General features: G+C 34.3%; 2 protein-coding genes across 3 annotated transcripts in view; one reads left to right on the top strand and one right to left on the bottom strand.

The window, feature by feature from the left end:
• Window positions 1–13854, top strand: part of LOC112126113 — a 302358-nt gene that overhangs the window by 178536 nt on the left and 109968 nt on the right. For both annotated transcript variants that reach the window (XM_024229996.1, XM_024229997.1), the window contains exon 3: window positions 12711–12776. In XM_024229996.1, coding sequence (XP_024085764.1) covers window positions 12711–12776 — 66 coding nt within the window. The remainder of the gene's footprint in view (window positions 1–12710; window positions 12777–13854) is intronic.
• The window catches only part of LOC106664874 (protein slit), a 234670-nt gene that overhangs the window by 177085 nt on the left and 43731 nt on the right, over window positions 1–13854 (bottom strand). The window lies entirely within an intron of this gene.

Below are 13854 nucleotides of genomic sequence, written 5' to 3'. Positions count from 1 at the left end.
TATGGATTAATTAAACAAGAGATTATTCTTTTTATTGAAGGTTTGTGGTTGAGATGAAACAATAAAAATAATCATTAAATGGATTAATATGGTCAATGATGACCAATAAGCAAATATGGATTAATTTATTAAATAATCGAATTGATTTTTGTAGTTCTTCTTATATCTATGACCATTTTAAAAGGAAATGCGTTAATAGTTTCTGCTTAAATATAAATTAAGATAAAAATTATTTATACGATTTGATTTGATAATTAATCAATGCAGCTGATGTGTGAAATGTAAATTCTTCTATCAAAGATGATTAATCTGGTTCATTAATCCTTTTACATAATTTCGTTAAAACTGTAATATTTTATTATCGTATCATTTTATGATAGAGTTCGCTATTACAGAGGAGAAACAACAACAAAAAGGGATTTTACGTTCTCTCTTTACTTAAACGTTTAAAACTTTAATTCCTCTACGTCTTTTGCCCATGGTGTAATGTATATAGCCACAAAGAAACATATTCCCCTAAACAAAAACGGAGAGAGACAATCCGATGAAATGTTACTCTCATTTCAGCTTTAAGCTTTGTTCCTGAGGTTCAACGTCTGAAAAACCAAGGCTGGGGGAATGCTTTTGCAATCTCTTCAGCTTCTCCCCCTGTACCCAAAATAAAAAAGACAACGGATAAATTATGTAAATAAATTTTCAGGGAAATATTAAACGCGATTTTAAAGTTTATTCGAACTGGAAGGGGAAAAAAGGAATATTTTTTTAAACTTCAGCTCAATTTTTTTTCTCTGGCAAGCTTGATGGCGGACGGTCGAGTTTTTTGCTCTCCACGAACTTTATTTCCCATTAAATGTCAACGTTCCACGAGACTTTTATAGTACAGAAATATTTTCAAACTTGAGTTTTAATAAATAGTTTTTGAAATTGCTACGATAGAAACCGCGCGGAAGACGGAAAAGGGAAAACGGATGGTATGGAGAAAGTTAGCTTATTTTTAGGATTATTTGGAGAACGTGAGATGCGTGAAACGTAAATTTCAGAAAAAATTTTCTTTATCGTGCCAACGTTTCGATCTTTATAGAGATCATCTTCAGGGCCTGGATCGAAACGTTGGCACGATAAAGAAAATGTTTTTCTAAACCTACGTCACACCAGACCGCAACTCACGATCTCCAGGTAATCATTAACTAACGGTCACTTAACATCACACATTATTTTTAGGAATGTAATATTTTAGGAACGTTACAACAAAAGAAAAAGGTGTGGTGATTAGTGAGCGTTAATCGACATTTATTTAGAAATCGTGAGATGCGGTCTGGTGTGATGTAGGTTTCAGAAAAACATTTTCTTTATCGTGCCAACGTTTCGATCTTTATTGAGCTCATCTTCAGGGCTCAAAGTGTTTTTTTTCTGTGTAATTGTGCCATTCTTGTGTGTCGTGTCGAGAGTGCACTTTGAGCCCTGAAGATGATCTCAATAAAGATCGAAACGTTTGCACAATAAAAAAATGTTTTTCTGAAACCTACATCACACCAGACCGCATCTCACGATTTCTAAATAAAAATTATTTTTAGGGTTTATTTCGTTTGTTATTTTCGATGTTATAAATTGACAACTGGATATACTGGATATATAAATACATAAAATATTAAAATTTATAGATGGAGAAAGAATAAAAACATAGATAGTCAGAGAGTTGGATAGATTCAAGTAACAACATGCGAAATTACAAGAAGAAAAGAAGAATAGCATTCTTAAATAGTATTGTGCGTACAGAATTCAGTTAATTCCAAAGTCCACACGTTTTTTGAAAATAGTTTCAGCTATCGCTTTTACATCACAAATCATCGGGAAATTATTTCGCTCGTCCATGAGCATTTTCCTTATGTGTGAATATACATAACATTTCCTAACAACTTGGTCAAAAATGTTGTTAACAATTCCAAACTTTTGAGCATGGCGAGTGGTTTCTCATGGTTATGGGAGGAATGGTAAGCAAGCTTGGATTTTTGAACTTGCATAGGCAGCCACTGTTTTTATTGGACGGAAGTCACAACTGACCTGATGTTTAGGTTTGGTTAGATAAGGTTAGATTATTTTTAAATTATAGGCACCATAGTGAAATAGGCACCATTTCCCCTGTGGTATGTGAAGTGATGAACCAATAGTTTGATTAGTTAGTATTAGTGGTTAGTATTAGAGTGTTGGCACGTGTTGGTTTAGGTTAGGTTATGGTTAGGGTTGGTGTGAGAATATGCGAGCGCGAAGTGTTTGTTAAAAGTTATATTGACCTATTTTACTAGGAGCGGTCAAACGCTAAGTCGAAACATGACATCTATATCAAAATCCAAAAATTTTTAAATTGTGCCATTTCCCCTGTGGTATGTGGGGTGAGGAACCAATAGTTTGATAGTTACCTATCATTTTGGTCTACCTATGTGAGTTTGAGTCATTTCTGTGCGGTACAGTATTAGTTACGAGGTTGTGGTTGGTGGAGAATGGCTGTGTGTTAGTCGGCCTTTTTGATCTAAAGTTTATTGATTTTGTAATATATGTAATGTTTTAAATAGTGTCCACCATGTGTGTTAGTTATTGTTAATTTCTGAATTTAGGATTTTTTTAGTGATAAATTATAAAGTATATTCGAAATTTCTGAGTATGTCCTTTTTTGGTCATTTTTGTGCAATATTTACTTGCTTGTACTGTCGATGATTCGTGGTTGTTTTCTAGTATGGAGATCGCCTAATTCGATTGTGTATAGTTGTACCTAAATGATTTGATGTGCTATCGTATGTGTCTTTCATTTTTCTTCCTGTCTGTCCGATGTATTTGCCTTCGCATTCGCAAGTTAGTGTGTATATTTCGGTTTTTTTTTTAAATTGGTCGGTCTTGTCGATGTATTGTCTTAATAATTTTCCTATTTTTTAAACCTTTTTTTTCCTCTTCGTAAAATTTTTTTTAAGGTGAGGAAATTTCCAAGAGTCAAGTGATATTGTTCAACAACTGGTTATTTTAGTTCATATTTCTCTTCGACGGCTATTTTTTCTGCTCATGATCAGGAAATCCCTACAAGAAGTACAGTCAATTATTACATATTTCAACAGTTGCAATTAATATTATTTTCATACATTCACTAGTTTTCGTGGTCCGCTTTACCAATTAATATCTTTCAGTTAATTAAGGTTTTTAGTTGAGATAAAAAAGGTCAGTGTCACGAGCGGGATTCGAACCCACGATCTTCGGCTTGATACGCCGCTGCTCTACCACTTGAGCTATCGTGACTTCGATCCACTCGGACATCAACTCCCCATCTCAACCCCACCTTTTGAATTTTCCATCCTTTTTGTCATTTTTCGAATCCCGCCCGTGCCAATGACTTTTTATCTCAGCTAAAAACCTTAATTAATTGAAATATATTAATTGGTCAAGCGGACCACGAAAACTAGTGAATTTAATTTATTATAATGCAAAATAATATTTTTAATATTCAAGAATGGCACAATTACACAGAAGACAAACACTTTGAGTGAGTAGAAATATTTTGATTGAATATAAAAAATAAAATTAAAAAAAAAATATTTTGCATTGTATAAATTCACTTTTCTACATCCTAAATGTAATTGTTAAATGTAAACATTGTTTTTTAAATCCCAGGCCCTGAAGATGATCTCAATAAAAGATCGAAACGTTGGCACGATAAATAAAATGATTTTCTGAAACCGACATCACACCAGACAGCATCTCATGATATCTGAATAACTATTTTCCTATTGTGTTTATGGTTTTCATAACTGTTTTTATGCCTAATTTTTTGAATAAGTAAGTACTTATTCGTTTCTTTCCCTATGTATGTGAATTTGGTCTAATTAATGCGTTTTTGTTTATTTGTTTTGTTTTTGTGTACGTGTTTTTTTCATATTTTGTTGATTGGGTTTGTGTCGTGGTCGTTATTGTGTACAAGTGCTCCGAAACATAAATTATTAGAAAGTTTAATATATAATTTAAGCAGATACTACCCTAGATTTTCTTCCTTTTAAATATTTATGTAAAATATTTAAATATAGAAAATTAAGTTTTACAATTTAAGTGAAAGTCGATGATTATTGATAGTCCATATCTAACAAAATTGTTTAATCTCAACCAAGATTGGCTTCCGGTCAATTTTATATAAGTTATTTTAAAAATGTTATATTTGTTAAAATTTTGATTTTATTTTCGGTTTCGTTGGTGGCACCTGTTTCTCCATTGGGTGTAATCACGCTTGAATCCCTTTGATCCGTAAGCAGACCAGATGGCGCGTCCATTACGAGCGCAACCCCCGGCTAATCGGAAGGCGATCAAGGACCTCCATCAGCCAGGGAGGTGCATCATCCCTTTTTAATATTCATAAGGATTAATATTCGAAAGCCGCTGGCGGGCCGAATTTCAATGGCCCCCGGATGGGAAATTCGCGAGGTCAAAACGGCCATAGCACCGGATTATCCTCTTTCTCACCGTCCGGGATTCCTTGAGATGAAGTTTGAATTTTTAACTTTTACACCCAATCCCCTGGCATCGTTTACATAGCAATAACAATGAAACATGCTTTGAAATTGACCCTCTTATCAAATGTGTTTTCAAGGTTTCTAGAAATTTTTTCTTTTTCTTCTTCTTTCTAGGATAAAACTTTGGTAAATGCAAGTGTAAAATCCATAAACATTTCACCAGATCACTACCGAATGGTCTTTTCTCCGGAAGCATCATCACAATTCTTCCTACCAGTACGAGTAACGGTTTTTCATTTGTTCATAATAAAAAAAACAATGAAATGAGGAAAATGCGCTATTTTTTCCTCAATTTTAAATTAGCAAACCACTGTGTAAAAATACAAGATCTTGAACAAAACCGACAAACAAAAACATCCTAACTAATCCCTTAGTTAATAAATTTTATTTCAAAACACAAAAGGGATCAAATGGAATTATTTAAAATCATTAAGGACTTTATTTTTTAGCGTAGTGCATAGATAAACGACTGACACGGAATCCTATACAACATCCAACAATACGACCACTCCATACTAAAATAAATATGGACGTATGGTCCACAAGTCTTTAGTTCAGCCAAAGGCACTACCATCCCCGTATTAAAACCTCTTAATCGATAAGTTTCCGAAAAATTTCAACCCTACATTTTATGTATTAATTGAATATTCATATAAAGTTAGAAACATTCTCTTTGCCCATGACGTCACAAACTAGTTACCCCACATGGGGTAGTTGTAATGTGAATTCAATAAAAATATCTTTAAACATTATTCATGATTCAATTAATTAAGGTTTTTACTTGAGTTGAAAAAAAGCTAATGGCACGAGAGGGATTCGAACCCAAGACCTTCGGCTAGATACGCCGCTGCTCTACCACCTGAGCTATCGTGACCTCGATCCACTCGGACATCAACTCCCCATCTCAACCCCACCTTATGAGTTTTCCCTCCTTTTGCCAAATTTCATGATTTTTTTAATGATTTAAAAATGAAGTACACTTCACTAAAGCTCTCCGTTGCCATTTCAATTGTCGTCGAGAATCCAAACCGATTACACGACATTTGAAAAATGGCAAAAGGAGGGAAAACTCATAAGGTGTGGTTGAGATGGGGAGTTGATGTCCGAGTGGATCGAGGTTACGATAGCTCAGGTGGTAGAGCAGCGGCGTATCTAGCCGAAGGTCGTGGGTTCGAATCCCTCTCGTGCCATTAGCCTTTTTCATCTCAACTAAAAACCTTAATTAATTGTCTTGTATTAATTGGTCAAGCAGACCACGAATTTAGTGAAGTAAAAAGCAATAATAAGTAATAAAAAACAAAGAAATATGAAACACAATAGTAAGTATCAAAAATAAAACAGAAAAATATATACATTAAACGATATAGAAATGTATGATTTTTAATCAAAAAATATTTAATTATGATTGTTGATGGTATGAAAGAAAATTCAACAAAACACCGGAAAATCATTTAGTGATAGAATAAATTGTCCCTTAAATTTTAATATAAAAAAAGAAGATTTTTTTTATCTCACGGCGTTGTGATAGTTGACTATTCCGGCAATACTCTTATAAAATAAATTTTTTAACAAACTAATTGTTGTAAATATTTTTCAATAAGATAGATGGTGAGAAAAAAACAATCTAATTTAGTCAATATGATCTAAATTAGTTTTATATCGATTTATTGCTTATAGATAAATGACGACCATTAATAAAAGGGGCTATAACTCATAAATGGGCCGTTGGCAATAAAATCCAGGACATGATTAAACCCATGGGTCCGGCGGTAATTCCACACTTTTCTCACTTCATTTTTCTGCAAAGTAGTTTTTCCAGTTTTTCCATGATAAAAATTACAATCGATAGTGATAGGTATTTTTCTTAAGGGACTTGTTTTGTTTAATCTTTAACTGGACTTGCAATCTCGTCGGTGTGAGACGTGGTTTTTTCAGCTGTGTTTTTCCGATGTTGGCTAAACCGTCTTACAATTTATTATTTTAGTGAAGGCAATGATTGTTTTTATTTTACTTTTAAAAATTCTATTCATCTACCTGAAATCATTCAAATACTCCTTCCTCAAATTATCGCCCATAATTGAAAATGACAATATTATTTCTGATCACTAAACATGTGCTTCTTACAATATCGCCTCTTCCCTTGAGCAAAAGCAGCCTTGGCGTGTTAATGGATTTTTAAAAGGCCTTAGATCAAGACTCAGGCTTGCGTTGGAAAATAAAAACCATCCTTATATTGGAATATTCGCTGAAAGATTCTGCTGAATCCAGAAAATACGAAGAAATCAAAGTGGCCCAACGTGTTTTTTAAATAGATGTTATTCCTTCCCAGTTATACTCCAAATTACTTTTTATCCTGGAATAAAGACGACACTACATTTTTACTTTCACACTAAAGTGTTATTTGTGATATCTGAAAAAATTTCAACACTGCCCAATGACCGTTCTTCATCCGACTTTCCACTGAAGACATAGCCAACATTATAAATGCAGTTCAATTCTCTCAACGAGAAAAGTTTATGAAGCTGGCCAACAACTACTCCAGAAAGCACAAAAGACCTTAACTTCAGAGATGAAGTCTGCTCCAACGTCAACGCCAACTCCAAGCTGTTCTTAAGTCTACAGTTTTCAAATGTAGAAGTGACTCCCTCAACTTGGGCTGTAAACCTTGGAAAGAAGACTGCCAATATATCTGCTCCGTATGTAACACTGGCGAAAAAGAACACCTACCATATTTCCTGGCACTTGCCTTTTCTTCAGGGAATTACGACTCAGGACGTTTGAAAGCCAACTTTGACGAAACTGGCCTGCCTTCGTGACTCTTAACTTTGTGAGTCTTAAATATAAGTACAGAGGGTTTCTTGCCTCTCTTGCGGAGCAATTTAATTTTGAAAGTGAAGATGACGGTCTTGCTATCCCGCCCAAGACAACTGCTCAGTAACAGTCCTCGGATTTTTATTTTTCTTAAAAAGAAAATTTAATTTTATCACAAATCAAATTTAATCATAATTTTTTCTTTTCGTTATTTTCTCAATTCGGCTGACGAACTAAGTGTCCTTGCATAAGTGCACCCTTATACATATCTGTATATTTTATAATGTTGAAATTATTATTATTATTAATTACACTCTCAACACGACATACAAGAATGGCACAATTACCCAGAAAACAAACATTTTGAGTAAGTAGAACTACTTTGATTGAATATAAAAAATATTATTTTGCATTGTATAAATTCACTATTTTTTACATCCTACATGTATTTGTTAAATTTAAACAATGTTTGTAAATCCTAGGCCCTGAAGATGATCTCAGTAAAGATCGAAACGTTGGCACGTTGAAGAAAATGTTTTTCTAAAACCTACGATATCCGAATAATCATCGATTAACGGGCACTAATTTACCACACATTATTATTAACTATTATTATTAATTTTTTTTTTAAAAAAAGGATGTAAAATTTCTCTGGAGAAACTTCACGGGTTCATTCAAACCGTGAATCCATCGATGCTTACGTGCTTATTCACGTGGAATAATTTGCGGAGTATCTGTTTGCGGAAGCAGTGAATCGGAATCTTCAGAAGTTGATAGGAACAACTTAGAAAAAACCGATACATGCTGTCAAAAGTATTTTTCATTGAAAACCTCAAAGTTATCCCTTTTTCTCATATATTCTTTTTCAAGAATAATAATACTAATTAGAAAAGTCGAATAGAAAATGTTTTCATCGTAACATTGTCGGTCACGAACGCGAATTTACATAGGGTTCATATAGTTTTTCGAGTCGGTGCCCCCGATATATGGAAACGTGAGATAGCTCTCAGGTAAACTCGAAATTTTCAAGAATATTGCTTTTTTAAATTGTTTCATGGATGAATATTTTTGCCGGAAAAGATTTTTTCTTTAATATATTATTTTCACGTTGTACAACTGTGTGGTGATGAGTGACCGTTAATCGATAATTATTCAGAAATCGTGAGATGCGGTTTGGTGTGATGTAGGTTTCAGAAAAACATTTTCTTTATCGTGCCAACGTTTCGATCTTTATTGAGATCATCTTCAGTGCCTGGGATTTACAAACATTGTTTAAATTTAACAAATACATGTAGGATGTAAAAAATAGTGAATTTATACAATGCAAAATAATATTTTTTATATTCAAGAATGGCACAATTACACAGAAGACAAACACTTTGAGTGAGTAGAAATACTTTGATTGAATATAAAAAATAAAATAAAATAAATATATTTTGCATTGTATAAATTCACTTATCCACATCCTAAATGTATTTGTTAAATGTAAACAATGTTTGTAAATCCCAGGCCCTGAAGATGATCTCAATAAAGATCGAAACGTTGGCACGATAAAGAAAATGTTTTTCTGAAACCTACATCACACCAGGCCGCATCTCACGATTTCTGAGTAAATATTGTACCATGTTAGATTTCGTGTTTGTGAATTTTCGATCGAGCTTTAAAAAAAAATTAGAGCTTTAATAATATCATTCTGAACTTTCAATAAGTGTCCATATACATAATTGTCATGAACCCACGAACCAAATTTCCAAAAATTAGATTCGTCAGGCAATGGATTAAGAAAAATTCCTCGGTTATTTGTGTTTTATTCCAAGAGTGAAGAATGGAAGAAAGTTCGTTAAAGCGGGGAACACATTTACCCGATTCAACACTATGCGACGCTACCCGATCTCTTGGTTTTGGTAGGGTGTGCACATCTATCCGACGTCAAGCGCACGCCGCGTACAGTCTCAGAGCGTATATCACAAATCAGTACCGCAATTGCAACGCCTCTTTTGTTCTTAATGCATTATTTATCAAAACAATGTAATAAGTTGTTAGGTAATTTTATGGGCACAACCACCAATAAATTGATTGTTAAACTTAATTGTTTTAAATGAAGTTATTCCGGTGTTTTGATAAATTTTCTTCTAAACCATCATAATTGAATAATTTTTATAAAAGCTCATGAATTTTTGATCTCGTTTAATTTGGGTTACATTAAAATTAGAATGTTGTAATTAATATAAGGACAAAATTACATATACATAGTTTGATATAAACTACAAAAAAATATGATTGTCTAGTTTGACGCTACTCGACGAAAATGGTATAATTTTATGAGCAAAACCATGAAATATATTGTTAGTTAAATTTTATGAGTAAACCCTTGTAATAAATTGTTAGTTAAATTTATTATATCAAAAAATGGTATTCCGGTTTTTCATCAATTTTCTACCAAACCATTAAAATTAATTTTTTTAACAAATTATTCAGAAATCGTGAGATGCGGTCTGGTGTGATGTATGTTGGCACGATAAAGAAAATGTTTTTCTGAAACCTACATCACACCAGACCGCATCTCACGATTTTCGAATAATCATCGACAAACGGTCACTAATCACCACACACTTTTTAAATAAAAACTAACGAATTATTGATCTCGGCTTATATCAAAATAAGTATGTTGTAATTAATATAACGACAATAATGCGTGTAGTTTGAATAAAAACATGAGTGTCCGGTTCTTTTGTCTTCGACTGTACTCGATGCTACCCGACGAAAATCTGCACAGTGGGGATCGCAGAGCGTAGAGTAGGGTAGCATAGCATCGGGCAGATGTGCACGGGGTAATACAATCTTATGGAAAATCGGACTTTGGGTTTGCGTCGAGTAGTATCGGGTAGCGTTGCATCGGGTAAGTGTGTTTCCCCCTTCACCCGTTGCTGCGCCACCGACGCCCGGATAAAATGTTATAGTAAAGGCGTATATTCGCCGAATCCCGACTAGTGTGGGTGGATGCTCGGCTATTCTCCGGACAACAATATCTGGTACTCTCCATGCTGGGCTTTTTGTCGGTTTTCTTGTCCGCTTCAAAGGGCACGCATATTTGTGATGTATCCTCTCTTAAACCATCCTCACATTCGGAAATCAAATGTAACAGATCATACCTTTAACCCTCTTTCAACTGTTATCATAATCAACAAAAAATGTATACTTCTATTTAATGCTAATTTTTTTCATTAATAAACAATTCCTAAGTAGTTTAGATGTATTAATTTACACAATATCAACAGTTTTTTTCTTTTTTTAAATATTAAGAATAGATTGGCCCAACGCAACAGTTTCGGAGTTCCTCGATGTTTACGAAACAGAACCACTAATTTGGAAAGCTCCTCTTACGAATCATATTTTTCTTAAAAATAAAAAATATAATTAAATATACTTTAAAAAATTAGTTTGTAAGCACTGCGCAAAACAGTAACCGCACCTGCATTAATGACAGTTTCACTATTGTCCAAAACGAATGGTGAGGACTTGCACTGCACTTGGCAAATACGTATTCGCAACAACTACGAGGTTATACAAACACCGCATGTGCGTATACACAGGCACGCTAATTTCAAGACGAGCATCTGGAGACTTTGCAAATATTCTGCGGCAATGGGCATTCGGCCATCGGTCTGGAGCCACCTCGTTTTCGGGAGACAGCGTCGGGCCAGACCAAAGTCAACAAGTGATCCGCGTGAGGAATTGCGCTGCGAAGTCGAAGATCTTTGGAAGACGGTTCAGTAAGTTCTAAAATCGAGATTGTCACAACTATCGCGTGTTCATCTGATTTTAAATTCCAGCATGTTATACTTTTTTCAATATCGTTCAAATATCTACAGAGAATTTCAAGAACTGTTTGATATAACGTAAACAATTTTATATTCGATTCTGCAAAAACATCCATTGCTTGTTAAAATCAAAACAACGTATAATTGTTTAGATTTTAATGGAATTCTGTCACAATGTTGGATGTTCAATCAATCACGTCGTTTCAAAGCAAATCTGCGCCAATTTAATTGAAAATCGGATAAATCAACTGGGGTCTCAACCGAGGAAATGGGTTTTAGATTTATTGCGAGGGTCATTATCAGTGGTAAAACTACAGCGCGTTTTATACCATTTTATTCGAAGGACTGAAAGCTTTGAACAATAATCGTTCCGAGGATTGCCGGCGTTGGGTTTTACTATCTGCCCGTGGGTCGGCGGAGATATCAGTGAAAAATCATTCTTATTTATTTTCCTCTAATACCATTTACACTGCAAAGACACTTTGAAACCAATAGAACCGAGTTTCACGAGATCAAACAGAAGGATCTAATTGAAATTTACTCTTGGTACAACTTACAAATCAAATTTTGTTCTTAACAGAATAATTTCAGTTCCCTTCTTCCTTCCTTTTTGTGTTTTGGCCTGTTAAATTTCATTGATATTGCACATCCGATAATAGGCGTGAAAACTATCAAACTTTAGCTTTATCTTTCAATTAGTTAAGGTTTTTGGTTGAGATAAAAAAGTCAATGGCACGAGCGGGATTCGAACCCACGATCTTCGGCTAGATATGCCGCTGCTCTACCACTTGAGCTATCGTGACTGTGATCCACTCGGACACCAACTTCCCATCTCACGATAGTTCAAGTGGTAGGGCAGCGGCGTATCTAGCCGAGAGTCGTGGGTTCCAATCCCGCTCGTGACACTGACTTTTTTATCTCAACTAAAAATCTTAATTAATTGAGAGATATTAATTGTTCAAACGGACCACGAAAACTAGTGACTTTAGTTTTATGATGAAGTTACAGAGTGAGTCACTAGACAACTGCAAGTGGTTCAAACGTCACAGTCAGCTTAAGAAAATAATTACTTGATTAATGCATTCTTTCTCTTTGTAAAAATAACAAGCAAAAGTAATAAAAAAAAACACTCTTACAATGCATGTCTGGAGACGAGGTTGTAAGCTCTTTCAACCTGATGATGAGCTCCAAGCTTGAAATCCAGATCGTTGAGAGCAACTGTCAGTAGGAACCATCTTTTTGAAAAGATTGAACAACACACCCATTCCACCATTTATCATTTCTACAATTTATGTAAAGTAATAAAAAATTTTATAAAAGCTGTTGAATGAATTACAGTTGAAATGAATTACCGCCATAGCTTAGTAGTAGATCAACTAAATTGATCAAATAATGTTTTTTTTAATGGAATTTTCTGATTTCCTTCATTTGTATTCTATGTAAAATTGTTATTGTAAACGTTGGATTTTAATTTGTTTCTGAAAAAAAATCAAATCATTAAGGTTTCATGTAAGTTGTATTTACTTGTTCGCAGATGGAAGCAAGGATAATGAATCGCTAAAGGGCGTCCGAAAAATCCAATCCGCACAGTTGAAAGCCTGTAAGTCTCAGCTGTTTAATATTTATTGATCTTAACTTGCCCTTTGGACCCGACTTGATCTGCTTAAGATTAATTTCCATGGACACCACCCCGATGGATTCCCCTGGGAGAAAATTCCTCCTGGAAGCAAATTCCCCTCACGAAATGATACCGAGTCTAGCGACTATTTGTAGGGGGTTTGAGAAAGTGATGATGTACGCATGAGCACAGCACGTAGAGGATGTGCGGCTTCCTTCCGTAGATCGAGGATTGCCCACATTCAAAGTAGATGAGGCTGAATAATTTCCACATCGAACAGGACTGCCATAATGGTAGAATGTGAATAAATTGAGCCGTTCCAGTCATAAACACAAGGCGTTATAATCTTGGCTATAAACTTTATCCTGCAAGGGAGGAACATCGATCCGTCGAAGGATCAGTTTTACCCTAAGCAAAAATATAACTTTTTATTTTTAGAATAATTGACTTTTCTTAAACAAAGGCTTATTCAGACTCCACTCCATAAGGGTCAAATTTTAACATTTGTCTGAATAACCAGTTTCATTAATTGATTTCCGAACGTAAATATGTTTTTACTGCCAGCTTTTCCAAAATTTACCAAAAATCATTCAACTTTTTATTATACAAAAACAGTCAGATTTTAGTCGGCAGTTCTAATTATCTAAAGGCAATTACATATATCAATTATTGGATAAACAATTATTGTCCTTTACATGTCTCGTCTTCATTCGTGATTTCTGTTTTTTACACATTTGGAGGTAGAGTGACTCATTCTTTCTTCCTCTCTTCTTCCTTCTCCCTCAATCTCTTTCTCTCTTTCTATATCTTTCTCTCTCCCCCTCCCCTCTATTCTATCTCTATATTCATTCTATCTCTTCTATCTTTTTCTTTTATCTATACATTATCATCTCCCTTTCCCTTTCATTGTTTTTGTTAAAAAAATAAAATAAATAAAATCAGGCTTTCAGATGATAAATAAACTGAAGTTGTATTCGGGCCAAATACTAGGAACTAAGAAGTAAATAAGAAAGGAAGTACAAGTAAGCCAAACTAAGAAAATTGAATATGCAAGCGTTTT

This window comes from Cimex lectularius, unplaced genomic scaffold (genome assembly GCF_000648675.2).
Source record: "Cimex lectularius strain Harlan isolate CLEC.00 unplaced genomic scaffold, Clec_2.1 scaffold105, whole genome shotgun sequence".
NCBI lineage: Eukaryota > Metazoa > Arthropoda > Insecta > Hemiptera > Cimicidae > Cimex > Cimex lectularius.
The sequence above is the reverse complement of the archived record's forward strand: the minus strand, read 5'-3'. Positions and strand labels throughout refer to the sequence as shown.